Source organism: Balaenoptera ricei, chromosome 7 (assembly GCF_028023285.1).
Source record: "Balaenoptera ricei isolate mBalRic1 chromosome 7, mBalRic1.hap2, whole genome shotgun sequence".
NCBI classification, from domain to species: Eukaryota; Metazoa; Chordata; class Mammalia; order Artiodactyla; family Balaenopteridae; genus Balaenoptera; species Balaenoptera ricei.
The window spans coordinates 87,154,153-87,173,204 of NC_082645.1; the positions used below are offsets into that span (position 1 = coordinate 87,154,153).

General features: G+C 39.6%; 1 protein-coding gene across 5 annotated transcripts in view; it reads right to left on the minus strand.

Annotated features, from left to right (window-relative positions):
- Window positions 1–19,052, minus strand: part of CASP8 (caspase 8) — a 49,824-nt gene that overhangs the window by 8,713 nt on the left and 22,059 nt on the right. For 4 of the 5 annotated variants that reach the window (XM_059928452.1, XM_059928451.1, XM_059928449.1 and 1 more), the window contains 4 exons: window positions 11,205–11,542; window positions 7,879–7,984; window positions 6,888–7,026; window positions 6,731–6,775 (listed from right to left, as the gene is read on the minus strand). In XM_059928452.1, coding sequence (XP_059784435.1) covers window positions 6,731–6,775; window positions 6,888–7,026; window positions 7,879–7,984; window positions 11,205–11,509 — 595 coding nt within the window. In that variant the 5' untranslated portion in view covers window positions 11,510–11,542. The remainder of the gene's footprint in view (window positions 1–6,730; window positions 6,776–6,887; window positions 7,027–7,878; window positions 7,985–11,204; window positions 11,543–19,052) is intronic. The other variant, XM_059928453.1, reaches the window with a different exon arrangement.

The window sequence follows — 19,052 nt, forward strand, 5'->3', positions numbered from 1 at the left end:
GCTTTCTTTGCCTTTTTTAAAGATTGCTTTCTCCTTTTGATTGTTTTTTTTGTTTTTTCTTTTTGATAGTTTAGTTTTTAGTGTCTGTTTTCATTTTGGGGTTAGTTTACTTGCTTGGTTGCTCTCTTCTTTTTTGCTTTCTCTTTTTCTTTTCTTTTTGTGAGTGCGTGTTTGTGTGTGTGTGTGTGTGTGTGTGTTTGTGTGTTTTTGTCTGTTTGGTTTTGCTTTTACCATTCAACTTGGGGTTTTGTTAGTCTGTTCTTTTTTTTTTTTTTTTTTCCTTTTCTTCCACACCATGTGGCTTGCAGGGTCTTGGTGCTCCAGCCAGGGGCTGGGCGTGAACCTCTGAGGTGGGAGAGCTGAGTCCAGGATGTTGGACCACCAGAGAACTCCTGGCCCCAGGGAATATTAATCAGCGAGAGCTCTCCCAGAGGTCTCCGTCTCAACAGTAAGACCCAGCTCCACACAAGGGCCAGCAAGCTCCAGTGCTGGATTCCTCACAACAAACAACTAGCAAGACAGGAACGCAACCCCACCCATTAGTCTAAACCCCAGCCTTTAGTCAGACAGGCTGACTAAAGTCCTACTAAGCTCACAGACACCACAAAACACACCACCGGATGCGGCCCTGCCCATCAGAGGGACAAGATCCAGCTCCACCCACCAGAACGCAGGCACCAGTCCCCCTACCAGGAAGCCTACACAAGGCACTGGACCAACCCCACCCACTGGGGGCAGACACCAGAAGTAAGGGGAACTACGACCCTGCAGCCTGCAGAAAGGAGGCCCCAAACACAGTAAGTTAAACAAAATGAGAACACAGAGAAGTATGCTGCAGATGAAGGAGCAAGGTAAAAACCCACAAGACCAAACAAATGAAGAGGAAATAGGCAGTCTACCCGAAAAAGAATTCAGAGTAATGATAGTAAAGATGATCCAAAATCTCAGCAATAGAATGGAGAGAATACAAGAAATGTTTAACAAGGACCTAGAAGAACTAAAGAGCAAACAAACAGTGATGAACAACACAATAACTGAAATTAAAAATACTCTAGAAGGAATCAATAGCAGAATAACTGAGGCAGAAGAATGGAGAAGTGAGCTGGAAGATAGAATGGTGGAAATAACTGCTGCAGAGCAGAATAAACAAAAAAGAATGAAAAGAATTGAGGACAGTCTCAGAGACCTCTGGGACAACATTAAACACACGAACATTTGAATTATAGGGGTCCCAGAAGAAGAAGAGAAAGAGAAAGGGCCTGAGAAAATATTTGAAGAGATTATAGTTGAAAACTTCCCTAATGTGGGAAAGGAAATAGTCAATCAAGTCCAGGAAGCACAGAGAGTCCCATACAGGATAAACCCAAAGAGAAACACACCAAGACACATATTAATCAAACTATCAAAAATTAAATACAAAGAAAAAATATTAGGGACTTCCCTGGTGGTCCAGTGGTAAAGAATCTGCCTTACAATGCAGGGGACGTTGATCCTTGGTCATGGAACTAAGATCCCACATGCCGCAAGGCAACTAAGCCCACGTGCCACAACTACGGAGCTCACATGCCTCAACTAGAGCCCGTGTGCCACAAATTACAGAGCCCGCGTGCTCTGGAACCTGTATGCCACAACTACAGAGCTCATGCACCCTGGAGCCTGTGCACTACAACTAGAGGGAGAAAACCCACACACCACAACTAGAGAGAAGCCCACACACCACAACGAAGAGTCTGCACACTGCAACAAAAGATTCTGCATGCCTCAACAAAGATCCTGTGTGCCACAACTAAGAGCCGACACAGCCAAAAATTAAAATTAAAATTAAAAAATAAATCTTAAAAAAAAAAAAAAGAAAAAGTATTAAAAGCAGCAAGGGAAGAGCAACAAATAACATACAAGGGAATCCCCATTAGGTTATGAGCTGATTTTTCAGCAGAAACGGCACAGGCAAGAAGGGAGGGCCCAATATATTTAAAGTGATGAAAGGGAACAAGCTACAGCCAAGATTACTCTACTCAGCAAGGATCTCATTCAGATTTGACGGAAAAATCAAAAGGTTTACAGACAAGCAAAATCTAAGAGAATTTAGCACCACAAAACCAGCTCTACAACAAATACCAAAGGAACTTCTCTAAGCGGGAAACACAAGAGAAGAAAAAGACCTACAAAAACAAACTCAAAACAATTAAGAAAATGGTAATAGGAACGTACATATTGATAATTACCTTAAATGTGAATGGATTAAATGCTCCAACCAAAAGACACAGGCTTGCTGAATGGATACAAAAACAAGACCTGTATATATGCTGTCTACAAGAGACCCACTTCAGACTTAGGGACACATACAGACTGAAAGTGAAGGGATGGAAAGAGATATTCTATGCAAATGGAAATTAAAAGAAAGCTGGAGTAGCAATACTCATAACAGATAAAATAGACTTTAAAATAAAGAATGTTACAAGACACAAAGAAGGAAACTACATAGTGATCAAGGGATCAATCCAGGAAGAAGATATAACAATTATAAATATATATGCACCCAAGATAGGAGCACCTCAATACATAAGGCAAATGCTAACAGCTATAAAAGGGGGAAATCGACAGTAACACAATAAAGGTGGGGGACTTTAACACCTCACTTACACCAATGGACAGATCATCCGGACAGAAAATAAATGAGGAAACACAAGCTTTAAATGACAAAATAGACCAGATAGATTTCATTGATATTTATAGGACATTGCATCAGAAAACAGCAGATTACACTTTCTTCTCAAGTGCACATGGAACATTCTCCAGGATAGATCATATCTTGGGTCACAAATCAAGCCTTAGTAAATTTAAGAAAATTGAAATCATATCAAGCATCTTTTCCAACCACAATGCTATGAAATTAGAAATCAATTAGAGGAAAAAAACTGTAAAAAACACAAACACATGGAGGCTAAACAATATGCTACTAAATAACCAAGAGATCACTGAAGAAATCAAAGAGGAAATCAAAATATACCTAGAGATAAATGACAAAAAAACACGACGGCCCAAAACCTATGGGATGCAGCAAAAGCAGTTCTAAGAGGGAAGTTTATAGCAATACAATCCTACATCAAGAAACAAGAAAAATCTCAAATAAAGAATCTAACCTTACACCTGAAGGAACTAGAGAAAGAAGAACAACAACAACAAAAAAAAAACCCCAAAGTTAGTAGAAGGAAAGAAATTATAAAGATCAGAGCAGAAATAAATGAAATAGAAACAAAGAAAACAATAGCAAAGATCAATAAATCTAAAAGCTAGTTCTTTGAGAAGATATACAAAATTGATAAACCTTTAACCAGTCTCATCAAGAAAACGAGGGAGAGAACTCAAATCAATAAAATTAGAAATGAAAAAGAAGTCAGAACACACACCGCAGAAATACAAAGCATCATAAGAGACTACTACAAGCAACTAAATGCCAATAAAATGGACAACCTGGAAGAAATGGACAAATTCTTAGAAAGGTATAACCTTCCAAGACTGAACCAGGAAGAAGCAGAAAATATGAACAGACCAATCACAAGTAGTGAAATTGAAACTGTGATTAAAAATCTTCCAACAAACAAAAGTCCAGGACCAGATGGCTTCACAGGTGAATTCTATCAAACATTTAGAGAAGAGCTAACACCCATCCTTCTCAAACTCTTCCAAAAAATTGCAGAGGAAGGAACATTCCAAAACTCATTCTACGAGGCCACTATCACCCTGATGCCAAAACCAGACAAAGATATCACAGAAAAAGAAAATTACAGACCAATATCACTGATGAATGTAGATGCAAAAATCCTCAACAAAATACTAGCAAACAGAATCCAACAACACATTAAAAGGATCATACACCATGATCAAGTGGGACTGATCCCAGGGATGCAAGGATTCTTCAATATACACAAATCAATCAATGTGATACACCATATTAACAAATTGAAGAATAAAAACCATATGATCATCTCAATAGATGCAGAAGAAGCTTCTGACAAAATTCAACACCCATTTATGATTAAAAGAACTCTCCAGAAAGTGGGCAGAGAGGGAACCTGCCTCAGCATAATAAAGGCCATATATGACAAATGCACAGCAAACATCATTCTCAATGGTGAAAAACTGAAAACATTTCCTCTAAGATAAGGAACAAGACAAGGATGTCCACTCTCACCACTATTATTCAACATAGTTTTGGAAGTCCTAACCATGGCAATCAGAGAAGAAAAGGAAATAAAAGGAATACAAATTGGAAAAGAAGAAGTAAAACTGTCACTGTTTGCAGATTACATGATACCATACATAGAGAATCCTAAAGATGCCACCAGAAAACTACTAGAGCTAATCAATGAATCTGGTAAAGTTGCAGGATACAAAATTAATGCACAGAAATCTCTTGCATTCCTATACACTAACAGTGAAAGATCAGAAAGAGAAATTAAGGAAACAATCCCATTCACCATTGCAACAAAAAGAATAAAATACCTATGAATAAACCTACCTAAGGAGGAAAAAGACCTGTACTCAGAAAACTACAGGATACTGATGAAAGAAATCAAAGATGACACAAACAGATGGAGAGATACACCATGTTCTTGGATTGGAAAAATCAATATTGCGAAAATGACTATACTACCCAAAGCAATCTACAGATTCAATGCAATCCCTATCAAATTGCCAGTGGTATTTTTCACAGAACTAGAACAAAAAATCTTAAAATTTGTATGGAGACACAAAAGACCCCAAATAGCCAAAGCAATCTTGAGGAAAAAAAAAAAATGGAGCTGGAGGAATCAGACTCCCTGACTTCAGACTATACTACAAAGCTATAGTAATCAAGATAGCATGGTAGTGGCACAAAAACAGAAATATAGATCATTGGAACAGGATAGAAAGTCCAGAGATAAACCCACGCACCTATGGTCAACTACTCTATGACAAAGGAGGCAAGGATATACAATGGAGAAAAGACAGTCTCTTCAATAAGTGATGCTGGGAAAACTGGACAGCTACTTGTAAAAGAATGAAATTAGAACACTCCCTAACACCATACACAAAAATAAACTCAAAATTGATTAAAGACCTAAATGTAAGGCCAGACACTATAAAACTCTTAGAGGAAAACATAGGCAGAACACTCTATGACATAAATTACAGCAAGATCCTTTTTGACCCACCTCCTAGAGAAACGGAAATAAAAACAAAAATAAACAAACGGGACCTAATGAAATTGAAAAGCTCCTGCACAACAAAGGAAAACATAAACAAGATCAAAAGACAACCCTCAGAATGGGAGAAAATATTTGCAAATGAAGCAACTGACAAAGGATCAATCTCCAAAATACACAAGCAAGCAGTTCCTGCAGCTCAATATCAAAAAAACAAACAACCCAATCCGAAAATGGGCAGAAGACCTAAATAAACATTTCTCCAAAGAAGATATACAGATTGCCAACAAACACATGAAAGGATGCTCAACATCACTAATCATTAGAGAAACGCAAATCAAAACTACAATGAGGTATCACCTCACACCTGTCAGAGTGGCCATCATCAAAAAATCTACAAGCAATAAATGCTGGAGAGGGTGTGGAGAAAAGAGAACCCTCTTGCACTGTTGGTGGGAATGTAAATTGATACAGTCACTATGGAGAACAGTATGGAGGTTCCTTAAAAAACTAAAAATAGAATTACCATATGACCCAGCAATCCCACTACTGGGCACATACCCAGAGAAAGCCTTAATGCAAAAAGGCACATGCGGACTTCCCTGGTGGCACAGTGGTTAAGAATCCACCTGACAATGCAGGGGACACAGGTTCGAGCCCTGGTCCAGGATGATCCCACATGCTGCAAAACAACTAAGCCTGTGTGCCACAACTACTGAGCCTGCACTCTAGAGCCCGCAAGCCTCAACTACTGAAGCCCGCGCACCTAGAGGCCGTGCTCTGCAACAAGAGAAGCCACCGCAATGAGAAGCCCGCATGCAGCAACAAAGAGTAGCCCCCACTCGCCACAGCTAGAGAAAGCCCATGTGCAGCAACAAAGACCCAACACAGCCAAAAATAAATAAATAAATAAATAAAATAAATTTATTTTTAGAAAAGACACATGCACCCCAATATTCATTGCAGCAGTATTTACGATAGCCAGGTCATGGAAGCAACATCAATGCCCATCAACAGACAAAGGGATAAAGAAGATGTGGTACATATATACAGTGGACAATTACTCAGCCTAAAAAAGGAATGAAATTGGGTCATTTGCAGAGACATGGATGGACCTAGAGACTGTCATACTGAGTGAAGTAAGTCAGAAAGAGAAAAACAAATATCATATATTTAACACACATATGTGGAATCTAGAAAAAATGGTACAGATGAACTGGTTTGCAAGGCAGAAGTAGAGACACAGACATAGAGAACAAACGTATGGACACCAAGAGGGGAAACAGGGGGTGGAATGAATTGGGAGATTGGGATTGACATATATACACTAATAGGTAGGAAATAGATAACTAATGAGAACCTGCTGTATAGCATGGGGAACTCTACTTCAATTCACTGAAACTAACACAACATTATAAAACAACTCTACCCCAATTAAAAAAAAAATGCAGATGTGGTAGAAGGTTGTGGAGAGGAGGCAATGAGGCTATCAGGAAGTAAATTAACTAAATAAACCTCGAAAACATATCTGCAAGTATTACCGTTTGAAAATTCATCTGGACCTCTTTCAAGGCTCATTCTTTGCTCTGAATTTAAAAAGAAACACACACATGTTTGATTAGAAACTGCTGTGACATACAGGAGTCTGTCCATTTAAGACTACATTTTGCTGATCCACAGCTCTCAGGTTATTTATACCTCTGCTTAGTTCTTCATAATCGTTGATTTTCTTCAGCAAGCTTTTGTTGATTTGCTCACAGATTCTTTTCAGGGTGTCCAAGTTTCTTTCCCCTAGGATGACCCTCTTCTCCATCTCTATGAAGATATCAAGCAAGGTCTAGAGGGAGGAGAAATCAAGTTGGAAGACTAGATGGAGCCATATTGGCTTTTAGATTAACTTTTTTTTTTTACTTCCACTCTCTCCAAACTAAGCACCCACCCTAGCTTCCCAAGCCAACCCTCCTGAGAGGACATCCTGGTCTTATAAAGCCAATCAGTAGATTATTAGGGAGGCAATTCATGATTTCTGGCCCAGAAAGACAGAAATAAGAAGACACAGGAGAAGTCACATCAGATGTCACCTAGTCCCCAGGCCCAAGCCCTGTGCTGAAACTGCCTGTGGACTCCTTTATGTGAAGACAGTGAAGCAGCCCGAGTGCATGGCTGAGATGCGACAGCCTGGTCCCTATGGCAACAGCCCTGGGGACTGCCTCACACCCTCCATTGCCTCTGCCACCTGATCATCTCCAGGCTGAGTGTCCCCATAACACACACACACACATACAACATTACATCACAACACACACACACACACACACACACACACACACACACACACAGAGTTCCAGGTCCCAGGTTGTTTCAGAGACTGCAGAAGTGGGGAAACGATCTCAGGCCCACCACCATCTCTCCTGGCTCTGCAAGGTCTCCACATTGTTTGTGCCTACACACCAGCCTTCTCCCCTTGCTCCTCACTCTGCCTTGTTCCTGGTAATTAACGGGAGCAGCACTTTACAGTATACAGAGGCATCATATCTACAGCACTCACGCCTGACAGCATTCTTCTTCTCCCCAGTTAAAAAGTGAGAACTCATGTTGCTTTTACTGACAAGTGCTCTCTTTAGTCTCAGAAATCCCCACTGGCTGACTCACCCTCAGGACTAAACCTCGGTCAGACACCAGGTCTTACCATGTCATCATCCAGCTTACATTTGGCGATCTCCTGGCTCAAAAAAAACTTGAAGTCCTTCAATTCCTGTTTGCTCACATCTTCTGAAATCTGAAAAAGCATGACCCTGCAGTGGGAAACAGAAACACTTTAGAAATATTTTCTTAAATGATTTCCTATCCGATATATGGAGTCACAGTGGACTTGATTCCTATGGCCTCCCTTTAAAACAAAGCCAGATAATGACGTGATTTATGAGTTGAGTCCTTGGAAAGAGGCTAGTGTAGTGACACTGAAGACAAATGGCTCAGGCCCAACTATCCCACTCTTAACAGAATTTAAAGTTCTCCAACTTTGACTTTCAGTTAATTTCAGTTAAATGAATTGTGTTTTTCCTTTGTCCTTCGCTATAAAATCAAGATCTTGTTGCAATAGAAAAAAAGCTTTGATTTTGGATATCATGCTTTTCAAAACGCAAATCAGATGGAATTCCTCAATTAAAACTAGTCAATGTTCTCCCAGCCGCTACCTTCAGTAGGAAGGCCAAACACCTCCTTCTGGAGTATGGGCTTTTGTGAACTGAGCCCAGCCTGCCTCCTCATCTCTGGATGCTCCTTACTGCTGTCCCCCCATCTCCTCTCCGAACACACCCAGCTGCCCTGCCCCTCACCCTGTTAGGCTGGGCCTCCTCCCACCCCTATCCCCTTGTCCGTCTGCAGACAACCACTCATTCACTAACAGCTCAAGCACTGCCTGACTGTCCTCAAGGCTGTATTCACCCCACCGTACCTGCCTGTGCATCGCCAGAAGAGTAACACACATAACTGTCTGTTTATGAAGCTGTCCAAGTTCCCTGAGAATGGGATCAGTGCCCTTTTGGTTTCCATAATCCTAGAGAATCATGAGATACAGTGTTTAAGTGCAGGGGACCCAGACTCCTGGTGTTGGAACCTTGGATCCACCATCCATGAGCTGTGTGGCTTTAGACATGTTACACATTTTTTCCCCCTCATCTGTAGACTGTAGATAATACTCTATTTACCCCTCTGGAAGGTGTTGAGGATTACTTGAATAAGTTTACCTGAAGCACTTAAACCAACCTTTGGCAACACACTAAGTGTTCAAACATGACAGGCATTATTATTTCCTAAATTATGATAGGCTCTTGGGATATGCTTGTTGAATGAACAAAGGAAAGTTTTATAAGTCAGCAAACCTTTTACTATTATGGTGCAAAGGAAAATAACTTTAATACAAAAACATGTTAACTTCAAAATTAAATTAGAAAATTAAAATTCTAAAAATAAAAACATGGTTGACCCTTGAGCAACACAGGTTTGAAGTGCGCGGGTCCACTTATGTAAAGATTTTTTTCAATAAATACGTAATACAGTACTACACAGTCTGCAGTTGGTTGAGCCCACAAATGTGGAACGTAAGATACAGAGGATCGACTGTAAGTTATAAGCGGGTTTTTGTGCAGAGGGTCCACACCCCTAACCCCCATGTTGTTCAATGATCAACTGTAGTGTAGAAACAGAAGTTACTCAGTATTATCACCTGCTTCATCCTTCTTCTCATGGAATCTCTACCCTAGAAGTATTTCTTTAAAACTTTCTCAGTTTGAGCAAGATTGGGTCCAATCAAAAGCTACCTCCCCTTTTAACTTTATCACAAGGTATTTGCCTTTCTACGTTCCTCATTACTGAAACCTACTGGCTTTCTTGTACCATCGTTGTCTAGAAATAAATCTGGATGGTTTATAAGGTACTAATTTTATAGGTAGCAATGATAATTTGAAATTTTAAATATCTTATAAATGGAAAGGGCCACACTAGCATTTTTTTTTCCTACTTGATATTCAACAATGATGAACAAGCAGGAGATTTTACTTGTGCTGACCCTTTTGTTCCCAAGCTAACATGCTGAAGATTTTAACAGACAGATCCTGCCCTTGTTAGACACTCGTAACCCTCCAACAGAGAGGCCCATGTCATTGTCTGCACTGAAAGTTGCCTTGGCCTTGCTCACATGGCAGGAGTGCAACCTTCAAAAGACCAAGACAGGGGACACAAGATGAGACCCTCTAGCTTTCCTAATTATGGAGCTGTTGTTTTTTATGATTAATTGATGCCTTAATGAAAAAAAATTCATTACAAGGACTTCACAATTCTATTGAACCAAAGTTACCCAGTATTGAATAGTATCCTTCCCCACTCTCCTTCCAATTTCACGTCCACTTGGAACGTGTAAAAGTGACTTTACTTGGGAAAAGGGTCTTCGTGGATGTGATCTTGCCAAGATAAGGTCATAGTAGATTAGGGTGGCCCTAATCCAATGGTTGGTGTCTTTAAAAGAAGAGGGAAATTAAGACACAGATACACAGCGGAGAAGGCAAGGTGAAGAAAGAGGCAGAGATTGAAGGATGCATCCGTAAGACAAGGAACACCAAGGATTGCCTGCAACTACCTGAAGCTAGGAGAGGATCATGAAACAGATTCTCCCTCAGAGCCTCTATAAAGGAATCATTCCTGTTGACACCTCAATTTCAGCTTCTAGCCTCCAGAACTATAAGGAATTAACTTCTCTACTGTGTTAAGCCTTCGGCAGGACAGACAGCCCAAGCCACTGCTGTTCTGACAGCATCTGGGGTCACAGGGATTAAGCAGTCATTGGGCGTTACAGGATGGCTTATGAAGTAAAATTGTGGAAGCTGTTTAACCTTACAATGATCGGTTATTACAATGGGGGTTTCCAGATGGCCAGGCATAGATTAAAAATGGTTACCTTATACCATAAAAAAAGAAAGCACTCATTGCGGGGGTCCGGCCTGGCCAATCCAGAATGACTGGCAACACACAGCTCACTGAAGAACTTGGTAACACAAGCCTTAAGGTATGGAATAAAAGCCTAAAACCCTACTGAGAATTTCATAGTCATCCAGATGTAGGTGGGAGGGGGTCTCAGGTGGGAAGTAGCGATGCTTTATTCAATAATAGGCAAAGAAGTGCATGGTATGGGCATCAGCAAAGCAGAGGCATCAAGATAACGGATATGTAACAGAGAGAGAGAGTTAGAACGTTTAAAAAATGTCTATTTGGATTTCGGCATACCTATAGGTGATGTTTCACCTTGGAAAGAAAATTTTATTTTATGGTTTTAGCATGTTTTTCTCTGAATTCTACTTAAAGCCTCTAAATTTCTTAATCTGACCGTGGTGGGACATCTTCCCAAAGCCTCCAAAGTCACACCACACAGACAGCCTACAAACAGCATCAGCCCTGCCCATAAAGATGTGTCCATTCAACCCACACGTCCCAGTTCCATCCCGTGGAGGTTTTCCCCACCTATAGGCAGAGATCTGGGCCCTGCCCGGCATCTGAAGCTCCCTCTCCATCTCCTCCTCACTGGTGTCCAGGTAGGTGAGCAGCAGATCCAGTCTATTCATTCGGAAAAGCAGCTCCTTCAAGAAGGACAGGTTGCTTTCCTCCAACATTCTCTTTTCTTGGAGCCTCTGGAATAGCATCAAGGCATCCTTGATGGGTTCCTGCTTCCTATGTGGAATGTAGTCCAGGCTCAGGAACTTGAGGGCAGCCAGGTCTTCACTGTCCAGCTGTTCCCCAATATTATAGAGACATCTGTTGAAATTCATGCTGATCAAGCGTTAGGAGAATGTAGTTGTTACCTAGGTTAAAATACAATGTTATGTTCAGATGAGCAAGAAAACTACCACTTACTGATTTGTTCCTTCATCAAATGCTATTACATCTACTATATGCCAGACATTATGCTGTGGATACAGGCAAGAAAAAAAAAACAAAAAAACGAACAAACAGGTTCCCACTCTCAAGTAGCTTACTGTTTTGGAAGGTAGATTTACAAACTAGCCAGTGGTCCGAGAGTTGTTACCAGGGCACAGTAGAAATACGGAGGAAAGAGCCTTAACTCAGCCTGGGAGAAGGGCTTCCTGGAAGGAAGTCACCTTTGGGGAGGAGATGGTGAAGGACAATTTTTGAAGGAAATAATTTATGCAAAAGTTGGAGGCAAGAACGTTCAAGTCAGTTCAGGCAGGCAAAGGGAGCTCAAGAAAGTAACCACGAAGGGTCTGGGAGAGGGAGTGGTGAGACAAAGGGATGGAGCTGTGGCCGGGAACTGTTATAAAGGGCCTCATACGATGGGTCAAGGGGGTCAGGCTCTCTCCTGGATATAATGGGAAACCAAGAAAGGATTGTAAACATGAGCGTGACGTCATCCAATTAGGGATTAACATTTAAAGTGTGGGGGACATATGTAGATGTGTAACTGAATCACTTTGCTTCACACCAGAAACTAACATAACACTGTAAATCAACTATACTCCAATATAAAATAAAAATTAAATTAAAAAAATAAAATAAAGTGTGGAGGACAGATTAGAAGGGTTGGAGGTGGGAGAAGTCATGTGGTCTAATGGAAATGGTGGCAGGAAGACACAATGCAGTGCTCTCCCCCAAGGGCCTCAGGACGGGCACACACAGCTGGTCAAGAACCCAAGACTGGAAACGGAACCAAGAGAACTCGGTCAGCCTTTCAACACAAACAGTCTCTAAATCAGATTATGGGGTATTTTCACATACTTACGTGTTTGAGCAGGTAAAAAAAAGAGCGTGCAGTGTTTCAGGAAACCCCAGACAACCTTCACGCAAGCAGCCCCAGATCTGGGGTTTCTCCCAACTCGAGCCCCTTGAGTCACCTTGGCCAATTTCTCCCTCACCTCCCCTGCTCTGATAGGCCCATGTTCATGGTACACGAGCCCTTGGAGCAGGGTTTGTATCGGGTACATCACAGGAACAAGACCAGGACCTGGATCCCCGGGCCGGGCTACAGGGCCACTGTCAAAGCCAGGAATCTCACCTGCAGCTGACTGTCGGAGAGGCAGGCAGTGCGGTGGTTCAGAGTCTGGGGCTGCGGGGTCCAATTGAACCTGGACCAGAACCCAGCTGGGGCACTGGCCCAGGCCTGGGCAGCTCACGGCCTATGAGGGTGAGATTCCTCCTCGGTAAGGTGGGATCAGAAGGGCAATATCTCCTGAAGTGTTGTGAGTATACAACACCTATCATGCTTTTAGAGTAACGACCAGCAACTAACGAACAAAGGCGTGTTCACCTGAAAGAAGGAAAGACCTTGGCTGTGGGGCCGGATACCACCGGGCATGTGACCTGAACACTTCTCTAACCCTCCTGGTTTTCCCACTTCCTCACTGGAAAATTCATTTGGAAGCAGTGATTTTCCACCTCTTCAACGTTGAAGAACTCTTCCTTGAAGGCTTACTCAGATGCTCCCTTACCTCAGGGCTACCATCTGCAAACCTTGAACTAGAAAACCTTTAACTTCTCGTCCAGCTCCATCATTTGCTTGCTCCCACAGACTCTGTGCCCCTGGGCACTTTCTTTAACCTCAAGTAACCTTAACCTGTTTGGACCTCTTTCCTCCCTGAAACAAGGCTCCTAAATTTTTAAGCTCCCTGCATTCACTGACATTCTCGGATGAAACCACAAATCCTGACTATCACTTGAGGGGTGATGGAGTGAACCAGGACCTGTGTATTTTGTACCTCTGATGTTAAAATAGAAACATTTAGGTAAACTTTAATATTTTTAAAAAGTGGCCCAAAAGACTTTGAAGCTTTTAGTTTTTCTTTTTAAAAGCACCTTTTCTGGGACTTCCCTGGTGGTGCAGTGGTTAAGAATCTGCCTGCCAACACAGGAGACACAGGTTCAAGTCCTGGTCCGGGAAGATCTCACATGCTGCGGAGCAACTAAGCCCATGCACCACAACTACTGAGCCTGCACTCTAGAGCCCACGAGCCACAACTACTGAGCCCTCGTGCCACAACTACTGAAGCCCGTGCACCTACAGCCCATGCTCCGCAACAAGAGAAGCCACCACAATGAGAAGCCCTTGCACTGCAACAAAGAGTAGCCCTCGCTCGCTGCAACTAGAGAAAGCCCATGCGCAGCAATGAAGACCCAATGCAGCCAAAAATAAAAATAATTAATCAATTAATTAAAATAAAATAAAACAGTATTTAAAAAAAAAAACAATCCTGATTACTTCCCCCCAATCCTGATTACAGAACACTGGGGTATTTTTGTGGTTTTTTTGGTAAAAATTGAAAATATGATAAATTATAACATGGTCATGGTTATCATTATCATACATCACATACACACAAATGCACATTTATATAAAAATTAGAATCAGGTTGCACATCCAAGCGTGTACATCTGTATTTTTTTTTATACCCACTTAATATTTAGAATGAACATTTACCCTTACCATAAATATTCTTCTTTGGCATATTTTTAATATTTCTTGATTTCCAGCATGTGGAGATACCAAAATTTATTTTAAGCAATTTTCTGTTTCTTTACTATTAAAAATAATATTGCATTGAGAGGCTTTTTCATATATACCGTGCATACCTCTGATTATTTCCTTCCTAGAATTGGAATTATGGGCAAAACTTTTTTTCTCCCTTTTAATCTAGAGCTGACATTATTGTTTAGACAAGTTTTCTTGATTAGGAAACTGGAGGGACAGTGTCTTGGAAAGATACATTTTGATTTACACTGGATTCACAAAGGCTGCAGAGCCTAGATTATTCACTGCAAAAGCAATCAATTATCATGAAAATACTTTTATATAGGAAAGATACCTTAAATATTTGTGCTGCACCTAAAAGCATACGTTCAAAGTTCAACAAACAAAACCTCTGGACGTTCAAGGGAACAAACTAGCAAGTTCATTCCTTAAATCACACTCCACAGAAACATACATGTGCTCAACAGGGTTTGTTCATGGAGTCTCCCCATAGCCCAATATATAACCCTGAACAACTAGAAACATCCCAAATGTCCTCCAATAAAGGAATGGCTAAATTAACTAAAGCATAGTCATCCTACAGAATATTATGCAGCAGTTAAGAAAATGCACTCCAACTTCTGAAATTAAAATGGATCGATATTCAAGATATGTTATTATGACAGTGAAAATAGCAAGTTGCAATATAACCAAAAATCATACATCTACTTTTTAGAAATACTCGAACAACATAATTAGATTTTCAGTGATTACAGACATATATATTAAAGCAGAAAATAAAAGATAAGGAAATTCTGGAAAGAGACATACCAAACTCGTAAAGTGCCTAGATTTTGTATTCACAGATCTTTGAAGAAAATACACAGGAAGCCACTTCAGTGGTTGCCTGAGAGGAGAGGAACTAGAGGCCTGGGGGGTGGACAGGAAGAGACTTGCTTTACATTCTATACCCTTTGCACAGTGTAAATCTTTACCATTTTATTACCTTAAATGTACATGTACTTAAATTAAAATCTCTATTTAAAGAACTACTTTTATTCCAGTATATGAAACTGGAAAGGATCAGAACTGGGTCCAGCCCTGTTTAAAACCATTAGGTCCAGTGTCCTTAAATCTTCTAAAAAGTTCTAACCATTGCTAAAATATCATTTTACAGAATAAAATCAACCAAAGAATCAAATGAAAGCAGAATCTCTTTTTTTTCCCCCTTGCAATTATTTTCTTTCTAATGATAACAATGCTTATTGTATTCCTTTTAGAAAATACAGGAAAGATAAAAAGGAGAATAAAAATTACCTATAATTCTATCATCCAAAGATTAAATGCCTAATCAAAACATTCTCTGACGTAAATCATACCAATGTTTTCTTAGGTCAGTCTCCCAAGGCAATAGAAATAAAAACAAAAATTAACAAATGGGACCTAATCAAACTTACAAGCTTTTGCACAGCAAAGGAAACCAAAAACAAAATGGAAAGACAACCTACAGAATGGGAGAAAATGTTTGCAAATGATGCAACCAACAAGGACTTAATTTCCAAAATATATAAACAGCTCATAAAATCAACAACAAAAGACAACCAAATTGAAAAATGGGCAGAAGACCCAAAGAGATGTTTCTCCAAAGAAGAAAGACAAATGGGCAATAGTCACATGAAAAGATGCTCAACATTGCTAATTATTAGAGAGAGGCAAATCAAAACTACAGTGAGAAAAAAAAAAAAAAAAAGCTACAATGAGGTATCACCTCACACTGATCATTAAAAACTCTACGAATAATAAATGCTAAAAGGGTGTGGAGAAAAGGGAACCCTCCTACACTGTTGGTGGGAATGTAAGTTGGTAAAGCCACTATGGAAAACAGTATGGAGGTTCCTCAGAAAACTAAAAATAGAATTACCATATGATCCAGCAATCCCACTCTTGGGCATATATCTAGACAAAACTCTAACCCAAAGAGATACATGCACCCCTATGTTCATAGCAGCACTATTCACAATAGCCAAGACATGGAAGCAACCTAAATATCCATTGACAGAGAAATGGATAAATAAGATGTGGTACATATATAAAATGGAATATTACTCAGCTGTAAAAAAAGAATGAAATAATGCCATTTGCAGCAACATGGATGCAACTAGAGATTATCATGCTAAGTGAAGTAAGTCAGAAAGAGAACGACAAATACCATTGATATCACTTATATGTGGAATCTAAAATATGACATAAATGAACCTATCTATGAAACAGAAACAGACCTGTGGTTGCCACGGGGGAGGGGGTTGGGGCAGGGATATAGTCAGAGGTTGGGTTAACAGATGTAAGCATTTATGTATAGCATGGAGACCTATATTCAGTATCCTATGACAAACCATAATGGAAAAGAATATTAAAAAAAGAATGTATATTATGTATTACTGAATCACTTTGCTGTACAGCAGAAATTAACACAACATTGTAAATCAACTATACTTCAATTTTTTAAAAATTAAAGTAAAATAAAAACAAAGATAAATGCCTAATAATCTTACTGTCCTTCCTACCAAATATTTTACGCATATATATTTTCCCTCATATTTAAACACCATATTTCTGAGGTATACGTGGACTTTTCCACTGATAATATTATAAGTACATCTTGATGTCTTTATTTTTTCTTCTACAGCATGGATTTTTAAACCTGTAAGGCATCTAATGATATGAATGGGCAAGAATTTATCTAACCAGTCTCTGATTACATTTAGGATGATCTTAAAATGCAAATCTTCATGTATAACTCTGATTATTTTATTAGAATAATTTCCTAGAAATAGGATTACTGAGACAAAAGGAATAAAGATTTTTAAGGCTTTTGTTACATATTCAATAGCATTTTCTGACAGTACAAAAAAAATTCCAATCCAAGGCCAGGATGACGTGAGTTTGGATATAACATGATGGGCTCCTGTACTCTATGGCCAGTTCACCTCACTCGTTTCATTATCTTTGCAATAGCCTAACAATGCTTTCTAAATTATTTTTGCATCATATTAAGATGGACACTTAGTAGGGAAAGTGCTGGCAAGGCTTCTTTTCTGACCCAGCTTTTTCCAGAACACATTGTGGTATAATATTGTCTTTGTTTGTTTAGGTCACACATCTCTTTGATCGTAGTGCCTGGGAAGCACTATTACCTGCTCTACATTTTATACCATTAACAATGGGCCACCTCTAGGTTCTGGCTCTATAGGAACAGGGACCAAGAGGCACTTCATTTTTTATGGGCCCTGGGTTTACTGCATGCACTCATGAGCTAGAAACTTTGTTAGAGTAATATTTTAAGGAGAATAGTCATTGTTGTATTTTTCTCATCCTAAAGTAGTAAAAGTAACACTTATTCCTTAGAGAACTTTTAAAAGAAAAATAAAAATCACTTAGAAAAAAATCACTTAGAAAAACTTAGAAGTAATTTTGGGGTCAAATTTGGTGGGTTTTTTCCCATTTTATTCACATATTCATATATATATACATATATAATGTGTGTGCATATACATATGCCGTATATATAAATTCGAATATAAATTTGAATATATTGATTTATATTGCATACAAGGTGGAAGAGAGGGATGGGAATGGAATGGCCTCCAGAATTTTTCTTTTATTTTCAATTATATAATAATAATAAATCCATATAAATATATTTGTATTATATGATATATAAGTATATCTAATATTTTTATAATAAATGTGTGCCCCAAAGTATTTTGATATAAATAAATTTTTATATTATGATGTGTGTTTATAACATACAACCATATAAACATAAAAATATTTTTCTCGTCTCATTTACTGCAATCCTCTGAAGAAATTGCTATTATCATCCTCATTTTACCACTGTGAAAAATCAGTTCAGAAATAAGCTAGTGAGAGGCGTCAGGCCCAGGTTTGAGCATCTCACTCAAGGGTCTCGATGACAGACCCTGCAAAGATTTAGAATTTATTCTGATTCCAGTTGGAAGCCAGTGAAGGAATTTAATGAAGAAAGACACATAATCAAAATATTTTTAAACATTATGAATTACTTAAAATTTTAAAAAGAAACCCCCAAAACACAGAAACAAGAATTCTTAACAAGTCTACGAAAGCAAAGAGAGGGTCAGAACCTTACAAACCAAGCCGGTACATGCTGGAGCCTGGATTTAGACCTCATCCCAGAGTCCCAAATTAGCACTGCCTTTTGTGCCACAATTAAATTGCAAATAAATCTCATCTATCACAAACAATCCTTCTAGCGACGTTCTAGCAACACCTTAGCTCTTTTGGTGATATGGAAAACTACCTCAAAGCTGGAGAAAATAAACCCAAAATTTGCATTACTCTTCTGAGACAAAAATCCGTTACCTCGTTCAAAGCTTGAGAGTACTGGAAAGCCGCTCTCAGGCCCAAACCCCTAAGCAATAGGGTGACTACTCTCTCCAGTCCAGGATGACCACCCCAAACTGGGGTTCCCCCAGAACCTGTCAGATGTCCACCCTGCACACAAACACTCTCCGCTGCAGGGTCCCAGCCAGGGCCATCACACAGCCCAGGAAAGGTGTTCAAATCGCGATAAAACTTAGAGCCAACCAAACTGAAGAAATTCATAACTCCACCTATAAATGCTTAACCCCACAAGTACTGATTATCAGTCTATGCTTGCCATTATATTATTCCCTGTACTGTCTTGTACCCTTTTAATTTCTCAAAAATAAATAAATAAATAAATAATTGCGTTCTTAGCACTGTTTCTGTTTACGTGCGTGTCTGTTTATGTGTATGTGTGTGTTTATACTGGTGGTCTGAGTGTCGGCAGA